Source organism: Somniosus microcephalus, chromosome 9, assembly GCF_052327205.1.
Source record: "Somniosus microcephalus isolate GS21.2 chromosome 9, FLI_Smic_1.0, whole genome shotgun sequence".
NCBI lineage: Eukaryota > Metazoa > Chordata > Chondrichthyes > Squaliformes > Somniosidae > Somniosus > Somniosus microcephalus.
The window spans coordinates 6,646,844-6,669,504 of NC_140995.1; the positions used below are offsets into that span (position 1 = coordinate 6,646,844).

General features: G+C 45.5%; 1 protein-coding gene and 1 long non-coding RNA gene across 5 annotated transcripts in view; one reads left to right on the forward strand and one right to left on the reverse strand.

The window, feature by feature from the left end:
• Positions 1–9,980, forward strand: part of LOC147112227 (uncharacterized) — an 89,072-nt gene extending 79,092 nt beyond the window's left edge. The window contains exon 3 of the long non-coding RNA XR_015079465.1: positions 8,549–9,980. This is a non-coding gene — a long non-coding RNA (uncharacterized LOC147112227). The remainder of the gene's footprint in view (positions 1–8,548) is intronic.
• The window catches only part of lpin1a (lipin 1a), a 212,518-nt gene that overhangs the window by 74,797 nt on the left and 115,060 nt on the right, over positions 1–22,661 (reverse strand). For all 4 annotated transcript variants that reach the window (XM_085996297.1, XM_085996294.1, XM_085996296.1 and 1 more), the window contains exon 4: positions 16,543–16,871. In XM_085996297.1, the coding sequence (XP_085852423.1) occupies positions 16,543–16,871 (329 nt within the window). The remainder of the gene's footprint in view (positions 1–16,542; positions 16,872–22,661) is intronic.

Consider the following 22,661-nt stretch of genomic DNA (forward strand, 5'->3'; position numbering starts at 1 on the left):
GAGGCGGACCGTCGGTCTGAAGGGGTTGGAGGGGTCGAGATGTTCGTTGTGCAGGTGAGTGATGGGTGCATGTGTGCAGAGGTAAGTGTGTGAGGTAAGTGTAAAGTGTTTTAATAAGTTTTACTTACCTTTACTTTCTCCTGCAGGCTTCCTTCCTTCAGTTCTTGGGAGTCCCTCAGTTCACTGGCACAGAAAGCAGAATGGTCGCTGAACTGTCAAAAGCTGCAGCCTCTGCTTTCTGGTCTGGAGAGATCTCTAACTGAGTCTGAGTAGAAGGACTCAAGTTAGAAGACAGATTGTCTGTGTTTGACAGCTTCACAGAGCTCTCAAACGCTGGTATTTCATCTGTCAAAAGCTCTTGACAGATGAAATGTCAATCCCTGATGTCACCTGTTGCCGGCTGTCCCTTAATTGGCCTGCTGAGCCTGCTAGGCGGGCTCAACAAGATCAATCAAGGGAAAATCGCGTGGGTTAGCCACAAATCGATGGAGGCGGGACTACAACCCAAAAAGTGGGAGTCCCGCCTCCTACTTGCCTCCATTGATAAAATCCAGCCCTTTGAGTTAGTTTCTCTCAGCCAGGAGTGCCAGTAACGATGCCACAATTGGCCTCAATGCCTTCAAACTAGGGATGGGGAAAGTCAACTAGAGCCGCTTTCCTAATCACTGTCCAATGACTTGTACCTGCACAACTGTCCTGATTGGCTTCAGTTCTGGCATTTTTGTCTCTCCAAAGGTTGTTTTTCCAGATTGTTTCTTGGTGCTTAGGGCAAACCATGGCTCCTGCTGGCTGTTTATGCAATATACAGGAATATACAGGAACCACCGGACATCTCAAGGCGCTTTACAGCCAATGAAGTATTTTTGAAGTGTAGTCACTGTTGTAATGTGGGAAACGCGGTAGCCAATTTGCGCACAGCAAGCTCCCACAAACAGCAGTGTGATAATGACCAGATTTAGTGATGTTGGTTGAGGGATAAATATTGGCCCCAGGACACCGGGGATAACTCCCCTGCTCTTCTTCGAAATAGTGCCACGGGATCTTATATGAGAGGGCAGGCGGGCCTCAGTTTAATGTCTCATCCGAAAGACGGCATCTCCGACAGTGCAGCACCCCCTCAGCACGGCACTGGAGTGTCAGCCTAGCTTTATGTGTTCAAAAAAGTAGTTAATATGCCAATATCAATGGAATAGAGAGTCTAGATGTAACCCTGTTGAATAGTGCCCTTCATAGGTGGATGGACAGCATGTTAATAACCAGTCATTGCAGATCATACCCAGAGAATTGGGATAAGCATCCTACGTGATTGGCATTCTCGGGGTCCCCTGGGGTTTGATTGACAACTGTGCAGGGAGTAGGTCCAATGATGTTCTGCAATTTCTTTGATGACTGGCTCTATGGGAAGGAACTTCAAACTGTGGGTTTATATTTGGCTGCATGAGCTCAGTGGAAGCCAAGCGAGAGACTGTGCGAGGTCTGACCCCATAGTCGTCTTTAATCACACAAGGGAAATGTTTTCTTTTAATTCATTCTCAGGATGTGGGCATCACTGGCAAGGCCAGCATTTATTGCCCAGCTCTAGTTGCCCCGAGACGGTGATGGTGGGCCGCCTTCTTGAACCGCTGCAGTCCGTGGGATATTCTTCACAGCGGTTTGCTGGGCCCCTTCAGAAGACAGTTACGAGTCACATATAGGCCAGAATAGGTAAGGATGGCAGGGCTCCATCCTTAAGGGACAGTGAACCAGTTGGGGTTTAACAACAATCTGACAGTTCCACGGTCACTTTTACTGATACCAGCTTTTTATTTCCAGATTTATTTATTTTTTTTAAACTGAATTGAAATCCTCAAACCGTCATGGTGAGATCTGAACTCATGTTCTCTGGATGACTAGTCCAGGCCTCGGGAGTAACTAGGCCAGGCCTCGGGAGTAACTAGGCCAGTAACATAATCACTACACTACAATGTGTTTCAAAGATCAATGTTATATTGAGACAAAGTGCAGGTGAAGTACTTTGTTTTGGTACTTCATGGAAAAAAATAAAGATTATAACTACAGTAAATATATTGTTTTGTACCAAGTACTGTTCAGTTAGTTGTTTAGTATTAAATAAATTTAACTGTTAGTTTATAACCTGAGCTTTGGCCCAATAGTGTAGCTTCTAATATAGTTGAATATTTTCTGAGGAGGTCACTGTCATTATGGTTATGGGAGTATCTATGGGTGTCGTCTATATGGCCTTTCAGAAGAGCTTATTGAAACTGAAAGCGCGTGGAATGGGAGGTAACCTTGTGACACAGGTCGGTAACTGGTTGGGAGGTAAAAGACAGAGGGGGAAAAATTCAGTTGGTAGCGCCACCCGTTAGCGCTAAGTGGGGCGCAAAGCAACTGGCGCCCGGGCGCGGCAATATCTGCACCTCTCACGAAATTGACCGGACATTTTGCGGCGGCGCTAAACACTACCGCCACGATCTCCTGCGCCGGCAGATTGTGCCGTCAGTCGAGTGCGCAACACCCCGGACTGGAAATTGAGTGGTGCCCCCTGCCTTACCGCCTGCCGCTAGCAACGACAGGTTGAGGGGAGCATTTTGCAGTCAGGAAGGGACTGGGGGAGCGCTATTTAAAGGCGACCGCTTCCTGCCTTTTTTTGTTGGTGACATTTTTGCACCATGCATTCTGAGAGAGAGAGAGAGAGAAAGAGAGAGAAAGAGAGAGACTTCTGGAGAGATTCAACGCTGTGTGAAGGGGTTTTGGGTACTGAGCAGCACTTTGCAGGTTTATTTTGATTTGTCCTTCCTTGTATGTATTTAGAAGAGACTGTGGGGGCTGCACTCTGAGCTCTTTCCCTGGGTCTCTCCATTGTTCTTTCCAGCAGATTTGATGTACAGCTCTCTCCAGGCCGAGATTCAAGGCTGCAATGAACAGGATGTGGATGGAGACCAAGATAAACCCTCCCCTTTAAGATAAAAACAGAAAATGCTGGAGAAACTCAGCAGGTCAAGCAGCATCTGTGAAGAGAGAAACAGAGTTAACGTTTCAGGTCGATGACCATTCGTCAGAACTCCCCTTTAAGAATTGGCCGGCGCCAGTGTGTCTGTGTTCCATTGCTGACTGACATCACATGAGCTTCGCCAGCGCTCTGAGGTAGCGCCTCACTCCTTGGCCTTTGCACCTTAAGACAGATGTGAAGCGCCTGATTTAGTGCTCCAATCACCTCCAGGGGCGATAAAAGCCAAGTTTGCAGTCGGAGGCGATAATTAGCGCCAGGCGCTAATCTTTGCGCCCGGCCGATAATTGCGCCCCAAATGGGGCGATACCGAATTTCTCCCCCAGAGAGTAGGGATAAAAGGAACGTTCTCTGATTGGCGGGATTTCACAAGTGGTGATCCCCAGGAATCTGTGCTGTGGCCTCAGCTTTTCACCATATATATTAACGACTTAAATGAAGGGATATGGAGTTGCATATCCATGTTTTCAGATGACACCAAGTTAGAAGGTACAGTAAGTTGTGTAGATAGGAGCAGGAAGTTACAATGGGACAGATGGACAAAATGAGCAGGCAAAACCATTGCAGATTACAACAGTGACTACACTTCAAAAGTACTTCATTGGCTGTAAAGCGCTTTGAGGCGTCCGGTGGTTGTGAAAGGTGCTATATAAATGCAAGTCTTTCTTTCAGATAGAGTTCAACGTGGGGAAGTGGGAGCTCATCCACTTTGGCTTCGACAAAGACAGTTTGGAATATTTTCTTAATGGGGGGGGTGGCGGTGGCAGAGACTACAAGGATTTGGGCGTCTGTGTACATGTCACTAAAAGCCAGTGCACAGGTACAAAACGTAATCAAACGGCTAATGGCATGTTGTACTTTATCTGGAGGGGCTTGGAATTCAAAAATGAGGAAGTGATGCTTCAGTTCTACGGAGCCTTAATCTAACTCCATCTGGAATCCTGCGTTCAGTTCTGGACACCGCACCACCTAAATATCCAGAATTCTCTATTAACCGGCAAAATTCATACTCCGAAAACAACACCTCAATAACCGGAAATGTTGCCGAGTCCGAGTCTCCCGCAGTGGCCGAGTTAGTCAGTGGGGGTAGTTCTTCAAACTGCCACTACTCAGCTTCTTGGCGCTGTCGGAAGTCCGAACACCTCAATAACAGGGGTCTGACTCTCCCGCGCTGCCGGGAGTCTCTTCTGATCCGCCATTTTTCTGTGTGTCTCTCCATCTTTATCGTGAATTATCTCCCCCATCTTGCATTATGGGATTCTGTAGGTGAATACCCAATTACTGTATACTGCACATTTCTTGATTTTTTTATTTTTGTTTGTTAAAAATAGCCTCGGTAGATAACCCGCTCTGTCATCCGGAATTTTTAATCAACCGGCAGCATCCCGGTCCCGTCGGTGCCTGTATTGGCCTCGGAGGGGGAGCAGCGCCGATTCACCAGAATGATACCGGGGCTTAAAGGGTTAAAGTACGAGGACAGGTTGCATAAATTTGGTTTGCGTTCCCTTGAGTTTAGAAGGTTATGAGGGGATCTCGCCGAGGCGTTTAACATGATAAAGGGATTTGATGGGGTAGATACAGAGAAACTATTTCTTTTGGTGGGGGGGGGAATTCGAAACAAAGGGTCACAATCTTAAAATTAGAGCTCGGCCAGTTAAGAGTAAAGTCGGAAGCACTTCTTCACACAAAGGGTCGTTGAAATCTAGAACTCGCTCCCCCAAAAGGCTGTGGATGCTAAGGCAATCAAAATTTTCAACTTCTGTTAGGCAATTTTATCGAGGATTCTGGAGAAAAGGGAGGTGAGGTACAGATCAGCCATGACCTAATAGAATGGCGGAACAGGCTCGAGGGGCTGAATGGTCTACCCTTGTTCCTATATTCATCTGCCTACTGGAGATGAGAAAGTCACATGATGGCATGAGATATTCCAGTGATCCGGAATACAATTGCAAGGGTTTACTGTTCCCGCACCGTTACCTCTGGGGTCCCCAGGATCTATCCTTGGCCCCCTCCTATTTCTCAACCACATGCTGCCCCTCGGCGACATCATCCGAAAAACATCAGTTTCCACACGTACGCTGACGACAACCAGCTCTAACTCACTTCCACCTCTCTCGACCCCTCCTCCGGTTGATTTGTCACACTGCTTGTCCAACATCCCGTATTGGATAAACAGAAATTTCCTCCAATTTAATATCAGGAAGACCAAAGCCATCGTCTTTGGTCCCCGTCACAAACTCTATCCCTCTCCATGGCAACTGTATGAGACTCAATCAGACTGTTCGCAACCTTGGCGTCATATTTAACCCCGAGCTCAGCTTCCAGCCCCATTTCCTCTCCATCACCAAGACCGCCTACTTCCACCACTGTAATATTGCCCGGCGCCACCCATCTTCTGCTGAAACGCTCATCCATACCTTTGTTACCTCTAGACTTGACTATTCCAATGCTCTCCTGTCCAGTCCCACCTTGCACGCTCCATAAACTTGAGTTCATCCAAAATCTGCTACCCGTGCCCTAACTTGTACCAAGTCCCAGTCACCCCTGTGCTCGCTGACCTACATTGGCTCACAGTCCGGCAACACCTCACTTTTAAAATTCCCATCCTTGTTTTCAAATCCCTCCATGGCCTTGCCCTCCCCATCTTCGTAACCTCCTCCAGCACTACAGCCATCCAAGATCTCTGCACTCCTCAAATTCTGGCCTCAAGTATCCTCGATTTTCTTCGCTCCGCCATTGGCAGCCGTGCCTTCAGCTGCCTAGGCCCCAGGCTCTGGAATGCCCTCCCTAAACTTCTCCGCCTCTCTCTCCTCCTTTAAGATGCTCCTCAAAACCTCCCTCTTTGACCAAACTTTCGTTCCCCTGTCCCAATATCTCCTTATATGGCTCGGTGTCAAATCTTGTCTGAGAACGCTCATGTGATGGGCCTTGGGACGTATTATTACGTTAACGGCGCTATATAAATGCATGTTGTTGCTGAATTCCTGAGTCTTGTTACATTTAGCTAGATATTGGGCAGGAAAAGAAAAACTCTGGCACATAGGAGCAGTGAATTCCACTAAAAAAGTCATCCATGTTGAATCCAAGTAGTATATCTGGTGTATAAACCAAAAGAATAGCCACTATGAATAATAAACACACACTTTCTAGGCTCATATGGCAAGGTACAAGCAGATGAGCAGCATTTGTGGGACTATACCCCGATAGTATGCAATAGTTTTGGGAGGGAAGGGATGATTTGAAGAGGACTTTTGAAACACATCGTGAGACTTTCTGGGACACTTTGTCAAAACTTCACCAACACTCAAGCAACATTTATTCTGGAAATTCTCTGAGGACATCACCTAAAAAGAGTAAGGCCTAGAAATTCAGTCGCGTTTGCGCCCGCTTATTGGCTATAAAGTGGTTTGCGCCAAAAGTTTTTTAGCACCCGAAATTGAGTTGGTCCCTAACATCGGCGTTAGCCGGTAGCGCTGCGCCGGCACCAATGACGTCATCGGTGTGCGCAGCGCCCCGGTTCCAATGGTAATCCGTCCCGATGGCCAAATTCAGTTGCGGCCGCCTCGCCCGTCGCGGCCGCAAACAGCGTTTGCAAAACGGTGCCTTACAGCTCCGAGAGGCCGGCGCATAAAGGTGGAGGGGCGGCCGGCCGCTTTCCCGGCGGCCGCCTGGCCGCACCTCCCTCCCCGGACTCCTGCACCACCCCCCCGCGGCATTGGTGTGTGACTCCCGCGAGCCCGGCACTTCTCCATGGTGCCGGGCTCATTTGCCGGGGGAATCCAGCGGCGATCTCACGGCTGCAGGCAGCTCCTCCTTAAGAGAAGGAGGAGGCCTGCAGTACCCCAGCCTGCCGCACCGCATCGGTTGCCGCAGCGGCAGCTGGGCGCCGGAAACTGACATTCTTCGCCCCAAACCCTCCAATAGCGCCCGCCTCCGTCTTGGGGCGGCGCTACTGAATTTCAGGCGGGCGCTAGGGGAATCCGGCCCAGCGCTAAACTTCGGGCACTAAAGACCTGGCGCGGCGATACCGAATTTTTAGCCCTAAGTGTTGTGCGACTCTACTTATAGGAGTCACCAGGAGAAAGGGAGTGCTTGGTCATTGGGGATCTTGCGAGGGGTCCCCCGTGGTGTGCAGGAGGAATGGGAGGAGGACATGAGGCCGGGCAGAGCAGCACCAGCTGCTGCAGGAGAGAGGGACTGGAGGGCGAGGTGGACTCCTTGCCCCCGGAGGGAACAGGACATCCCTCCTCCTCTGGACCCCCAGTGCCGCGCCCAAGAACCTGTGCAACCTCCCCCTCGGTCCCTGAGCCTTCTTGAAACCTGCCGCTGCATCAGCCAGCCCGCTCCACACCTTCAGTGGAAGTGGGCAAGTGGAGCCCACATATACTGCTCCAGGAAAATTGCATCTAATCAGCGCTTGAGTGCTAAACCTGCAGGTCTCTGTTTTAGCGCCTCCAGGCAAGTTCAAATTATGGTAATCAGCAATTAGGACCAAAACCACGAGCTAAAACCAGACTTTCAAACAGGCACGTCTTATTAGCACAACACCCACTTAGTGCCTGTTTTCACCCCTTCACCAAGAGAACCCCCTGCAACTATCATCGTGGTGTAGGGCAGAATTTGTAAAGTCAAATGAAATATTGATTGGTGCAAGTGTATTAGTAGAATATAAATCCAAGGAAGTGGTCCAGAGCCTTTGTAAAGCAGTAGACGACTATCTCCACTAGTGGCCTGGCCACCCCACTCCTGCAAAAGTTTAGAAACATTGGAAAGGATTCAGTAAAGGTCAACAGAAATTAATTCAGTTTTCAAATAATTAGCAAAATTTTATGAAGTAATTCTAAAGAAGATAAAGAAGTTAAATCGATTCTCATTGGAAAATGTTAGTAAAATTAGGACAGACCCAATTTTTAAAAATAATGAAGACGATTGGTTCAGATAGAGATACACTTGTGCAAAAGTAAAATAAAATGAAGAGAGAAAGACTTGCATTTCTATAGCACCTTTCACCACCACCGGACATCTCAAAGTGCTTTACAGCCAATGAAGTACTTTTTGGAGTGCAGTCACTGTTGCAATGTGGGAAACGCGGCAGCCAATTTGTGCACAGCAAGCTCCCACCAACAGCAATGTGATAATGACCAGATCATCTGTTTTTGTTATGTTGGTTGAGGGATAAATATTGGTCCCGGGGATAACGCCCCTGCTCTTCTTCGAAATAGTGCCGTGGGATCTTTTATGTCCACCTGAGAGAGCAGACGGGGCCCCGGTTTAACGTCTCATCCGAAAGACAGCACCTCCGACAGTGCGGCACTCCCTCAGCACTGCACTGGGAGTGTCAGCCTAGCTTTATGAGCTCAAGTCCCTGGAGTGGGGACTGTGAACCCACAACCTTCTGACTCAGAGGCGAGTGTGCTGCCCACTGAGCCACGGTTGAGACTGAAAGCTGAAGTAGTCTCAGTCTATTGCATTTCGCCCTCAAATCATTCTGACGAAGGGTCATTGACCTGAAACGTTAACTCTGTTTCTCTCTCTCCACAGATGCTGCCTGACCTGCTGAGTATTTCCAGCATTTTCTGTTTTAGTTTCGGATTTCCAGCATCCGCAGTATTTTACTGTTGTATTAGTGCTAATTTGATATGATCTGGTTCCTACAAAACTGTGTACTTGTATCTGGAATTAGTTAATAAAGTGAAATCCATGTATGCAGATTCAACTTTATATTATTTTGATGTGCAAGACAATATAGGCCAGACTAATATTTTCACATGATTAAATTAAAATGTATGAAGACGTACTAATTAGTTTTTCTGGCCACATTCAAAAAAAAGTATGTGTGTGTGCATTAAATGTCAGCCTCTGCACATGTTAAGTGGATACACTTTCCTTGTCTATAACCCATTTATCATTTTGAAGAGTTGATTATTGTGGTACATTCAAGGTACAGCACATTGAGATCTCCCAGTTGCCAGGTGCTTTCTGTAAGAACTCATGGATTGAAAGAAGTAATAGTCTGTTACATAAGAAATAGGAGCAGGAGTAGGCCATACGGCCCCTCGGGCCTGCTCCGCCATTCAATAGGATCATGGCTGATCTGAATCTAGACTCACGTCCACTTCCCTGCCCTCTCCCAGTAACCCCTAATTCCCTTATCTGCTAGGAAAATGTCTATCTCCATTTTAAATTTATTTAATGTTGCAGCTTCCACAGCTCTCTGGGGTAGCAAATTCCATAGATTTACTACCCTCTGAGTGAAGAAGTTTCTCCTCATCTCTGTTATGGGTTCCCTAGATAGGCAGTTTGCCTAAGTTAATGGAACAGAAAGATTCCAGTCATATCAGAAAAATAGTTGTACAGAGAGCTGAATTACGAGGTCAGAACACAAAAACAAGCCTTGGAGTGGGCATAGGCCTGATAAAGGATGCAGCAAGGAGCTGTAGGATAAACAAAGCTGTCTACGAGAGGGCAACAAGGCCTTTAGAACAGACATAAGGAGGAAAATGACCTCATGAGGCTGGGAGGGGCTGTCATAGGTCGCCTCTCCCTTGTAATTGGACAATAGGATGGGTAAAAATGATTGACACCAAGTATCCACCAGCCCATTGAAATAATGTATAAAAACAGATGACTGAGTTAGGGTTGAAGGCTTCCCCCGAGGTGGCTACGGCCTAACACCTTGGTCAAGTTTAGCCTCTGGAGGCAGCTGACGGCCTAACACCTCCAACAGCTCAAGGGATGACCCAACAGAAGTGACCGCTGCAGCAGACTGCAAGAATGCACCCAATCCAAGACCACTGTACTGCCTCACCATCCGTCTGGTCGTTTCATTCCGTTCCAGGGCCGTAGGTCGCCCTCATCTGTCACGGGTTGTTATGTCTACAGTATCTATTTCAATCACATGTAGTAATATCTGATTATGCTTTAAACTGTAGCTCTTTAATAAAAAGCCTTACAATCCCCAAGACCCTTTGGGTAATCTATGTGTGACCGGTGATCCAAATCTTACATTTCTGCAGTGAGGCATACCAGACACCAAGTGGCACTGTACTCAAGTGTTCTCATTACGTCCCCTCCTGTGGGCAAAACTAGAACTTTTCTCAGTTTCACACACATTTTGCAGAAAACCGTAAAGGTCAGAAACTCCACTTGTTAATTAACTAGTAAAATTCTACTAATCATTTTTTTTCCCTATCACATCAAATCTGTAGTTAATTACGTGCAAATGCACTCCAAACGATTTGCCTTAGTAAATATAGAGTACATTGCACGGATTAGAAAGTCTCTCTGCTCATTCCATTAAACTACCAGGGCCATTTCACAGTCTCTCATTTTAAATATTTTGCTTTCTTGTTTTATTTTAGCAACTTAATGTAAAGAAGATATTTCGTAATTTTTTTAAAAAGCACTTGATTCAAGGTTGTTCGAAAGTTCCCTCAGGCCAGCCAAGTGATAATCTACGAGGACAGTTATGGGGCTTTCATCCGTATTATGTGACACATGAAGTAGAAAGACGACACCAGACGAGTGCTGCGTGATCTTTAGCACATTCAGTGCATAGGCAATGATCAACAAAACAAATACCAAATGTAATTTGGGTAGAGCTTGTTACTATAATTAGTTGCTGGCACTCAGAGGAATGAAACCCTTCCACTTGTTCCGCAGCATAGGGTAAGGTTAGGAAAAACAGGTCAGCTGTCATAGAATCATAAAACTGTACAGCACAGAAGGAGGCCATTCGGCCCATCGAGTCTGCGCCGGCTCTTTCGAAGAGCAATCCAGTTAGACCCACTACCCCGCTCTTTCCCCAGATCCCTGGTTTCTCCTTCAGGTATTGATCCAATTCACTTTTGAAGGCTACTATTCCACCACCCTATCAGGCAGTGCATTCCAAATCCTAACCGCATGCTGCATAAGAAAGTATTTCCTCCTATCGCCTCTGGTTCTTTTGTCAATCGCCTTAAATCTGGGCCCTCTGCTTATCGATCCTTCAGCCATTGGAAACAGTTTCTCTTTATTTACTTTATTTAAACCCTACATGATTTTAAACAGCTCCATCAAATCTCCTCTTAGCCTTCTCTGTTCCAAGGAGAACAATCCCAGCTTCTCCAGTCTATCCACATAACTGTAATCCCTCATCCCTGGAACCATTCTAGTAAATCTCCTCTACACCCTCTCCAAAACCTTTAGGTCCTTCCTAAAGTGTGGTGCCCAGAATTGGACACAGTACTCCAGCTGGGGCCGAACTAGTGTTTTATAAAGGTTTACCATAACTTCCTGGCTTTTGTACTCTATGCTCTATTAACTGCTTTGTTAACCCGTCCTGCACAAACAGCCCTGGGTCTCTCTGTTCTTACACCCACTTTAAAATTGCACCATTTATAGCTTGTGCCGTCTCTCCTCAATCTTTTTGCCAAAATGTATCACCACACACTTCTCTGTGTTGAATTTAATCTGCCACGTGTCCGCCCATTGCACCAGCCTGTCTGTGTCTTCTTGAAGTCTATTACGATCTTCCTCACTGTTTACTACACGTCCAAGTTTCATGTCATCTGCACATTTCAAAATTGTGCCCTGTATCCCAAAGTCCAAGTCATTAATGGATATCAACAACAGTAGTAGGCCTAGTACTGAACCCCGGGGAACACCACTGTATACCTCCCAACAGTCTAAAAAACAGCCATTCACAACACACTGTTTTCAATCCCTCAGCCAATTTTGGATCCATGCTGCTACTGCCCTTTCTTTTTACATATCACACAGTTAGAATTTTCATAACGCTCCAAAAGGCATCATAAACAGCAGTGGATCATTTTCTTGGGGTGCTCCAGTTGCTGCCATTCTACCCCTCTGATTCATTCAGTTTCTCCCAATCTCCCTTCTATAAATCTACCACAACAGGCTATGGCTTGGCTGTCAATCTCCCTTTCAAAAAAGGTTTCTCAAGCAGCACAAACTCCAATAGTAAGGGTGTTATCTTTCATTTATATAGAGTGCCTTTAAAATGGAGTAAACATCCCAAGGCACTTCAGGTGACAATGGGCATCAAGAAATAATGGGAGGTGAATTAGGGAAGGTGACTGAATTCATAAACAGAGATAAGTTTTTGAAGAGGCAGTTGAAGGAAGGAGGAGGTAGCAAGATGCAAGGGTTCAAAGGAGAGTGTGGGGCCAAGAAAGTAAAATGTTCTGCCACTGCAGGTCGGAAAGAAGGAGTGGTCTATTACATAGAATACTAGCAGGGGAGCCCCGCATTGTGAGGGACTTTTTGGGCCTGGTCGATGTGTGGGCCGGGAGCCTGGGACTGGATTTGGGTTGTCGGCAGTTTCTAGGGCTTTTTTGGGCCTGGTGGATGTGTGGGCCGGAAGCCTGGGACTGGATTTGGGCTGTCGGCAGTTGGAGAAGCCTAGGCCCGTTTTGCACTGTTTTTTAACCTAAACATTTCTAGCTTTTAATACCTTCAAAGATGAAAGTTAAAGTACTTATAAAACATTTTTGGTAAATCTTTAAAAAAAAAAGATGCTAACCTCGATGAGCATATTTTTAGGTTGAGGCAATGGGGTTTTTAGCTTAAGGCAATGGTTGCCAGATCCCTGAGCTGAGAATGGTTAGTCCCGCCCACACACACACCGATTGGTCAACCATCAGGTGACTGAACTGTAGGATTGGTCAATCATCACGGCACAGGATTGGTCGACCCTGACGTCAGTCAATGCTAATGAGTGGATAATGAGTGGAATTTTGAAGGTTTTTTGTATAATGTGCGAACAATTTTTGTCCGACCAAAAAGTAAATATGCCTACAAGAGTCCCCTAATGATGAGCTTTCTTTTGATATAACATATGTGTAGGTATGCTCTATAACTTTTGATTGTATAGCCGGACAGAGAGACAGACAGAGAGACATATCCTTTTATATATATATATATATATGAGAAGATAGATAGATACAATGCAGAAACAAACCATTCGGCCCCACTAGTCTGTGTTGGTGCTTATACTCGACACCAGTCTCCTCCCATTCCATCTACCTCATCTCAGCCTTTCAGCATATTTTTATATTCAGGTTTTTACACATATACTTGTCTAGTTTCCTTTTGAAAACATCTAAGCTATTTGCCTCAACCACTTCCTCTGGTAGCAAGTTCCACATTCTAACCAACGAGCAAAAAAAAAAAAAATTCTCCTATTGGATTCATTAGCAACTTCCGAGTCAGAAGGTTGTGGCTTCAAGTCCCACTCCAGAGACTTGAGCACAAAAATCTAGGCCGACACTCCCAGTGCAGTGCTGAGGGAGTGCTGCACTGTCGGAGGTGCCGTCTTTTGGATGAGACGTTAAACCAAGGCCCCATCTGCTCTCTCAGGTGAATGTAAAAGATCCCATGGCACTATATCAAAGAAGAGCAGGGGAGTTATCCCCGGTGTCCTGGTCAATATTTATCCCTCAATCAACATAACAAAAACAGATTATTTGGTCATTATCACATTGCTGTTTGTGGGAGCTTGCTGTGCGCAAATTGGCTACCGCGTTTCCCACATTTCAACAGTGACTACACTTCAAAAAAGTACTTCATTGGCTGTAAAGCGCTTTGGGACGTCCTGAGGTCGTGAAAGGCGCTACAGAAATGCAAGTCTTTCTTTTTTTTTTTTAAATGGCCCCTAGTTTTGGATTCTCTCGCAGGTGGAAACATTCTCTCCACATCTACCCTGTCCAACCCACTCATAATTTTAAAGATCTCAATCAGGTCACCTCTAAGTCTTCCTTTTTCTAAAGAAAAAAGCCCCAACCTGTTCAATCTTTCCCGCTTGCTATAATCTCACAGTTCTGGTACCATCCTTGTAAAAAAAACTTTGCACATTCTCCAGTGCTTTGATGTCCTTTTTAATAGTATGAAGACCAGAACCGTGCACAGCACTCAGTGTGGCCTGACCAGGATATATGGAGACCAGAACCGTGCACAGCACTCAGTGTGGCCTGACCAGGATATATGGAGACCAGAACCGTGCACAGCACTCAGTGTGGCCTGACCAGGATATATGGAGACCAGAACCATGCACAGCACTCGGTGTGGCCTGACCAGGGTTCTCGACAAGTTCAACATCACTACTTTTGAATTCTATACCCTTAGAAATAAATCTCAGTGCTTTGTTAGCATTTTTAATTGCTTTGCTAATCTGCAATGCTGCTTTTAATGATTTATTCACCTGTAACCCTAGATCTTCTAACCATTCAGTTTCTTTGTTTTTTAAGGTGTCGGTGATGTTTCTATTTTTCCTACCAAAGTGCATCACCTCATATTTACCTATGTTAAATTTACTTTGCCACTTAACTTCCCAGTCTGCAAGTTTTCTAATGTCTTCTCGTATTATGTTGCATTTTTCCTCCTCCCTTATGTGGCAGAGTGTCTCTAGATCGAACTCCGGCTCAAAGACTCGAAGCCGGATTGTCTCGAGGCAGAGTCATTTCTTGCAGGTGGGACAGTCTCATTGTTCACAAACTCCCAGCACACTGCCATGTCTTTATTAATTTATTTATTTATTTGTTAGTTATCTGTAGTTTATTTCTTGAACTAATTGGTCACTCACTTGAGATCTAGATTCATTAAATAGTGGATTTAACTGGATGTTAAATAAATTAGTAATTCATTCCTGTGATTAATTACATAGCTATTTCAGTTATTAGAATCTTTAAATGCAGTTAGAATTGAATCACTTGGCTCATTTTCCTTGGACTTACATTAATATTAAATCCATACTTCTCAAGGGCAATTAGGGATGGGCACTAAATGCAGGCCTAGCCAGCGACGCCCACATCCCATCAATGAAAAAAAATACTACCTTAAGCTTAACACTAACCACAAAAGATGCCAAACACACAAAGGGATATCTAGATACCGACCTATATACTTATCTTAATTTCCTCAGGTTCTGCCACACCTCTGTGTGCTGATTATGATATTACATTTCCTCCAGTGCGATTATTTACTTATTTACTGTTGTTAATTTAAAATTACTTAGCATCTTCTTCCCCCCTCTGCACCAAACTCCCGCTGCCACGCTGTTTAACAGGCCACTCCGTTTATCAGATGCTCCCAGCTCTGCACACACAGCTCTGAGGAAGACAGAATTGGAAGAACGGCAGGTGTGCACTGGCATGTGGGACTGGCGGAGGCTGCGGAGTAAAGGAGGGGGCGAGGCCAGAAAAGATTTGCAATTGAGGATTTTTAATTGAATGCGTTGCGGAGACAGGGAGCCAACGGAGATCAGCAAGAGTAAATGAGACAGGGCGACAGTACACATTGTTGCATTGGATGTGGGTGGCAGAGCTTTGGAGAAGTTAGAGTTTACGTAGAATCGCACTCAGGAAATCAGTGAAAAGAACATTGGAGATGTCAAGCCAGGCAAAGACAAAGGCATAGGTAAGAAAATCCCAGCTCATAAAACCCACTCTATCCAGAGTCCCTGTATGGCTATTCCATCATGGACTTTCCTCCCACGTCACTTGTTGTGAGGAACAGTTAAAACCAAGACCATTGCTTATTTTATGGGGAAGTAGATAATATCTGAAGCAGAGGAAGGTTGGTGGGGGGGGGGGGGGGGAAGGAAGAGAATAAGGAAGTGGGATTAGTTTTGGATTGTTGTAGCAAAGAGCCAGTACAGACATGGCCTTTCCTGCTGTAATCCTCCATGATTATAAAGATGTCCTGACTTGTGCGTGTCCTTAGGGGTCTAAGGGTTTGCTCCGTCATGGGAATAATAAGACATGAGGTTACACTCGTAGCTCCTTAACCAGTAGCTTCTTACTCTCAAATATCATATATGGCAGAATCCAAGCAAAAAAAATTAGTGAATTTTCCACAGTGGATGGAAAAGTTGATGGTCGGGCAAAAATGTACAAAAAGAGAGAAATGACTAACAAAATGGGGGGGGGGGGGGCGAAGAGAGGGAAACAAAAATGGAATATTTATTATTTTCTTTCAAGTGTGTTTGAAGTGTGCGCTATGTACTCAGCTGACAGTCAATTTTAAAATCATTGACCTCACACCTAGGACTGAAATAATAGGAATTACTACTGACTTTATTGAGCAACTCAGTAACTGACCTACCACCCAAACCAGATGACAAAATCTTTCCTAACTTTCATACATAAGGTGCGTGCGTGCACGTGTGGCTGCGCCCTTGGCGGTAACCGGTTTTTCTTCACACATTGTTTCCAGCATTTTCATTTTTCATTTCAGACCTGTATCTGCAGGCTTTCTGTACAAGAACATGAGCAAGTATGGAAGAAAAAAAAACCATTTGGCCCAATGTACAAAAATAGTTGCAATAAATCTGAAGAAAAAAAAAAGCGGTTTAATTAATCTCCCGAGGGGAAAAGCAGAAACAAATAGATAAAACTCTGAAATTTCTTCATGAATCCCGAGAGTAACTGAGTAAAGCCGCAAGTAATTGAACCAGGAATATACTCTCCATGAATGAATACAACCTCTAAGTTGTTTCTCTGGTTTATTGTGCTGTTGTGAATTTTTTTTGTACATACCTTGTAGTTTCAGTGAATTCCACCTCTTCAGAGCTGATTTCAATAGGAAACATGTCTTCATTCGCCGAGGTATCGGCGTTGTCATCTCTTTTAATGCTGTCCACTCTTGACTTGCGCCTCCTTTTCCTTCTCTTCTTCACAGAGCTGCTACTCACTTGGTTCTCCGGAGAGGCCTGCGTGACGCGAATAACTATCGACGCTTGCGAGGATCCAGTAGATTCTAAGTTTCTCTGCCTATCATGTAAGCTTCTCCCCACTGTGGCTTCCATCAGTGCAGCACCTTCGGATGTGATGATGGGTGAAGTGGCCAGGTGTAGAGGAACATGTCCCTAAAAGCAAATAAATAAATGTTTCAATTCCACCTGGATCAGTCAGAAACAAGCGTTCACCTCTTTTGCCATTAGTATATGATTACTGACTGACTTTGGATCCGTCCAACATTAAACTATCTTCCAAAAGCTTGCCGAAGGCGGGCACATCATCATTAAACCCATCTAGCTAGTGCAAGTAGGGCACATTGAGATTGAGGTATGTTTTCTTGGGTGTATGAAGAAAAAGTATTTTACTGAACAAACAGTCATTGGTTTATAGTAACAGGTCAACAAAATATTTTGGCCTAAAAATTCAGTTGCTTTGCGCCTCCCTTTTAAACGGGCGCAAAGCAACTAGTGCCCGGGCGCGGCGCCACCAAGGCCTCCTGCGAAATTCAGCGGGAGGTTAGCGGCGGCGGTAACCGTTAGCGTCCTGCGGCACTGCACTGCCGGCAATGACGTCATCGCCATGCGCAGCGCCTCGCTTGCGCCCCGGCTGCAATCATCAGTAGCGCCCCCTGACTTACCGCCGGACGCTATGTCCAACAGGGTCGGGGGGGCCTACCTGCGGCCGGGGCGGCGCAAATTAAAGGCGAGGTGCCGGGCAGCCATTTTTGTTGCTGGCCGCCTGCCAGCACCTTCCACCGTTGCCGTCCCTGGCCTCCTGAGCAGCCCCCCCCACCCCCACCCACGGAGTGCCGGCTGCGCTCCATGAGCCCGGCACTTCTCTTGAGTGCTGGGCCCCGGGTCATGCTGCACTAGGCCCCTCTCCCCTTTAAGAAGGGGAGGAAGGCCTGCAGTACTTAGCGCTGCAATATTCACTCGCAGCGCCCCAAGAGGGAGGTGGGGTGCTTCCAGTAGCAACCCGCCCCCCTCTTGGGGCACGACCAGCGAATTTCAGCCGCGGTGGCACTAACTTTTTCGGGGCGCTAAAAGTAGCGAAGTTAGCGCCCCAAAGGGGGCGCGACCCAATTTTTCACCCTTTTTCTTTTACCAACAGAGAAGCAAATATACCCTGGTGATCCCTCCAACACTCCAGTTAGACTACGCTCCCCGTAGACAGCAGCACTCCACTTTGCTCCAAAACTTGCACTGCCACTACCCAGGTCTAGAATTGCACTACAAGTCCGTGCTTTTACACACACAATGGCCCAGTAATTCGGGTCCCAACGCATGAGTACAGACGGTGTACTCACGCGTGGGCCCGTTGGAAGTGCCGGATTTCAGCATGCACAGCGCATGCGCGGGAAACCGGCATTTCCTCCAAGGGGTTCAGAGGTCCAACATTTTTTCCACAGCTTTATTGCTTTTAAGGACTTTACAGTAAGGTAAGTTTATTTTTAGACCCGATTTCTTAAAAAATTATTTTTTTCAAAAATTTGATTAATTGTTTAAAATAGTTTTTTAAGTTATTTATAGTTCATTTAATTAGTGGGATGTTTTTTAAAATTTTATTTAAAGTTTAAGTAGTGTTTTGGGCGCCCGTAGTTTTCATGAGTTTGACAGTTCTTACTATCAAACTCATGAATGAAGTTTTCCCTCCCCTGATTGGCTGCCCAGTGCTCACCTGATCCCAGCCGGCACATCGCACTAACTACGCCACTGGATCAGGCAGGCACAGCGCGCCGACAGCTGAACCGGGCCAGTGACAGGAATTCCAAGCAGGCCCAGGCTTCAGCTGTCGGCGCGCCGGGTGAGTGCACGTCGGGGGCTTGCACGCGCGGCAAGCCCCCGAACCTAATTTCTGGGCCTATGATTCTTATCTCCAACTTTCAACAGAAACAGGGACACCAGGGAGTGTGACCCAAGTGCACACATTACATCTTTTATCAATGGGAACATACGGACCATGAAGCTGGACTTGCTGATTAACATGGGAAGTTTTCCAGTCACGATGTTATGGTGACATGAAACACACTGGATTCCAGGATATCACATCAGCTTCAGCTGTTAGACTGGAGCGAATACAAAAACACCAGAGTGGGAGATGAGGAGACTACTTTTTTTTTTTTTTTAAAACACAGCAAGTCATGATGATCTGGAATTCATTGCCAGAGAAGGTGTGGTGGAAGCAGATTCAATATTAACTTTCAAAAAGGAACTGGATAAATAAATATCTGAAAAGGAAAATGCAAAATGGAGAAAAGAGCAGGGGTGTGAAACTAATTGGATAGATCTTTCAAAAGATCCAGCAGAGGTACGATAGGCTGAATGGCCTCCTTCTGTGCTGCATGATTCTACACTCCATCTCACAGCCACCTTTTTGGACCGACCCCAATGGGTAAATTAGAGAGTGATACTCATGCTGCTACAGGAATACATAATACAACGCAAGTTTTAATTGTAGAGAACACCCATAGCCAAGGACACAAACAGCTGATGTAAATCAAGATTGCTTCTGTAACTCAATGTAAAATACTAAACTCACACCACAAGAAAGTTACTAACAGTCCTCATTTTACCAGGTTACCAAATCACAATTTTCTGACAAAATTCAATTGCCTCACAGCAACGGTTATGTAATTTCCTCAATATTGTAACAGCAAAACTGTTGGTGTAACCATGGCCCTTCCGGTCACATGACGACTTGTAAATACTACTGCTGTCTCATCTCTTCACGACAGACCTGCAATTATCATTTCAAAAGTTTAAGAATATTGAGCTTAAAGAATTAGAGAGATTGAAACACAAGTTTTTAAAACACAGGCTTTTCATCACAGCAGGGGGTAGTGTGGGATCAGGAGATTGCTGCAATATTAAAGGCAATGTGCTGTTATGAGAGCATGCAACAAAGGTTGTTTACAACAAAGCTATGGCTCGGGAAAAAGCAATGATAGGAAGTAAAAGTCTGGTGAGAAAAAGCATGGGGCCTCTCATCTCTGCTTGGCAATCAGTTCGAACAATTGGGTGGTCATAAAACATCAGATAGTGTTGCATCGAGCAGACAGAAGACCATAAGGAAAATGGTATAAAGAGATGCCATGTTTTTATTTAATTAAAAAGAAAGGGACCTCTTGCTGCCTTCAAGACCCGGTGGTGTGAACAGGCTAAGAGAAGCTACCTTCAGGGATCCTCATTAAAATCCACGCACGCGAGTTCCAGATGCAAGGCTAATGTGCATTACTCAGTATGGGTGTTTAAGAGAAATGTTTTGTCAATAATGAACAAAGTGAATTATCAGACATATTACTGTCGCTAGCTTTACAAATCTGTTTAAAGGGTAAAGGTCTTATCCAACAATAAGGGCAAAATGTGGCTTTATATTACATAAAACAACAGTTGTGTGAGAACGAGTTACAGCATGGGTAGCCAACCTGTGGCCTCAGGATCACATGCAGCCCTTCGACCCTGGCGATCTGGCCCTTGAAGTCCAATTTGCACTTATAGTTCTTATTTCCTGGTACATCCCGTTTGAATATCATGGGCCTGGAGGTTTGAAGAGGGCTGTTGTGACGTTGCTGCTTGGTTAGTGGTTTAATCCTAAATCAGAACTCCAAGAACCATCATCAGCAACTTGAACACTGGAACATGGATTTAAACTTTATACGTGGTCCCGAGCTCCATGGTGTCCACCTATGTTATCCGTGAAGCCACAACCATGGAAATCTGCAGTTACAGGACCTAGCCCACTGCACCGTCCAGTCCACCATTAGCTCTTCTTGAGGCACTCAAATTCTTCATTAGCTATTAATAGTTAAGAGATAGGATGAAGGTGGATAAACGTAAGAACATAAGAAATAGGAGCAGGAGTAGGCCAATCGGCCCCTCGAGCCTGCTCCGCCATTTAATAAGATCATGGCTGATCTGATCCTAACCGCCAATCTACTATCACAGAACCATCTCCTGAATCTAATAGAATTAGACACACGAAATAGGAGCAGGATCAGGCTACACGGCCCCTGGGCCCGCTCTGCTACCCACAGGGCCATGTCCGATCCGAACCTAGACTCATGTCCAAATTCCTGCCCGCTCCCCGTAACCCTTAATTCCCTTTACTTCTAGGAAACTGTCTATTTCTGTTTTAAATTTATGTAATGATGTAGCTTCTACAGCTTTTTGGGGCAGCATATTCCATGGACCTACCACCCTCTGAGTGAAGTAGTTCCTCCTCATCTCAGTTTTGAAAGAGCAGCCCCTTATTCTAAGACTATGCCCACTAGTTCTAGTCTCACCCATCATCGGGAACATCCTCCCCGCATCCACCCGATCCAACCCCTTCACAATCTTATATGTTTCAATAAGATCGCCTCTCATTCTTCTGAACTCCAATGAGTAGAGTCCCAATCTACTCAACCTCTCCTCATATGTCCATCCCCTCATCCCCGGAATTAACCGAGTGAACCTTCTTTGTACTGACTCGAGAGCAAGTATGTCCTTTCTTAAGTATGGACACCAAAACTGTACGCAGTATTCCAGGTGCGGTCTCACCAATACCTTGTACAACTGAAGCAATACCTCCCTATTTTTATATTCTATCACCCTAGCAATGAAAGCCAACATTCCATTGGCCTTCTTAATCACTTGCTGCACCTGCATACTAACCTTTTGAGTTTCGTGCACCAGGACCCCCAGATCCCTTTGTACTTCAGTACTTTCCAGTTTCTTGCCATTAAGATAATAACTTGCTCTACGATTTTTCCTGCCAAAGTGCATAACCTCACACTTTCCAGTATTGTATTCCATCTGCCAAATCTCTGCCCACTTACTTAGCCTGTCTATGTCCCCTTGCAGGTTTTTTATGTCCTCCTCACTCACTACTTTCCCTCCCATCTTAGTATCATCTGCAAACTTCGATATGTTACACTCGGTCCCCTCCTCCAACACAAAGGTCCCTTTTTTTGAGAAACTTAGATGAAGGGCCAAGGCCCAGAATACAGGACACCACCATAGTTGAAATGAGTAGAAGAGAAGGCGATTCGAGAAGAAAATGTTTAAGCCACACCAAACTTCAGTTTTAAAAGTGTGTACACAATAGGTGAAGGGAAGTCACAGAAGGGTAAAGAGTTCCAATTTCTAGATACAGGCTGTATTTTTACCTGAATAGCAAGATTCTAAACCGCTTGAAAAAGAGTAGGCCCACTTTATAAATCACAATTGCTACATCAAGGTGATTTCAGTGTGATATTATTCAACGGCTCATAACCTTCTAATTGATCGTTATCCGACATTTGCACCAGTGCAAATTACAGCCCTTTGCAGCACTTCAGCAGAAATAAAATGCTGTTGTGCGACTGCAAGTCTCCAAGTTTGCAGACGACACAAAGCTGGGTGGGCGTGTGTGCTGTGAGGAGGATGCCGAGAAACTCCTGGATGATTTGGACAGGTTGGGTGATTGGGCAGAAGCATGGCAGATGCAGTATAATGTGGATAAATGCGAGGTTATCCACTTTGGTGGCAAAAAAAGGAAGGCAGATTATTATCTGAATGACAATAGGTTGGGAGAAGGGGAAGTGCAACGAGACCTGGGTGTTCTTGTGCACCAGTCGCTGAAGGTAAGCATGCAGGTGCAGCAGGCGGTTAAGAAGGCAAATGATATGTTGGCCATCGTAGCGAGAGGATTCGAGTACAGGAACAAGGATGTCTTGCTGCAGTTGTACAGGGCCTTGGTGAGACCACACCTTGAGTATTGTGTGCAGTTTTGGTCGCCTTATCTGAGGAAGGACGTTCTTGCCATGGAGGGAGTGCAGCGAAGATTCACCAGGCTGATACCTGGGATGGCAGGAATGACGTGTGAAGAGATTGGGTCGATTGGGCTTATACTCGCTGGAGTTTAGAAGAATGAGAGGGGATCTCATTGAAACTTATAAA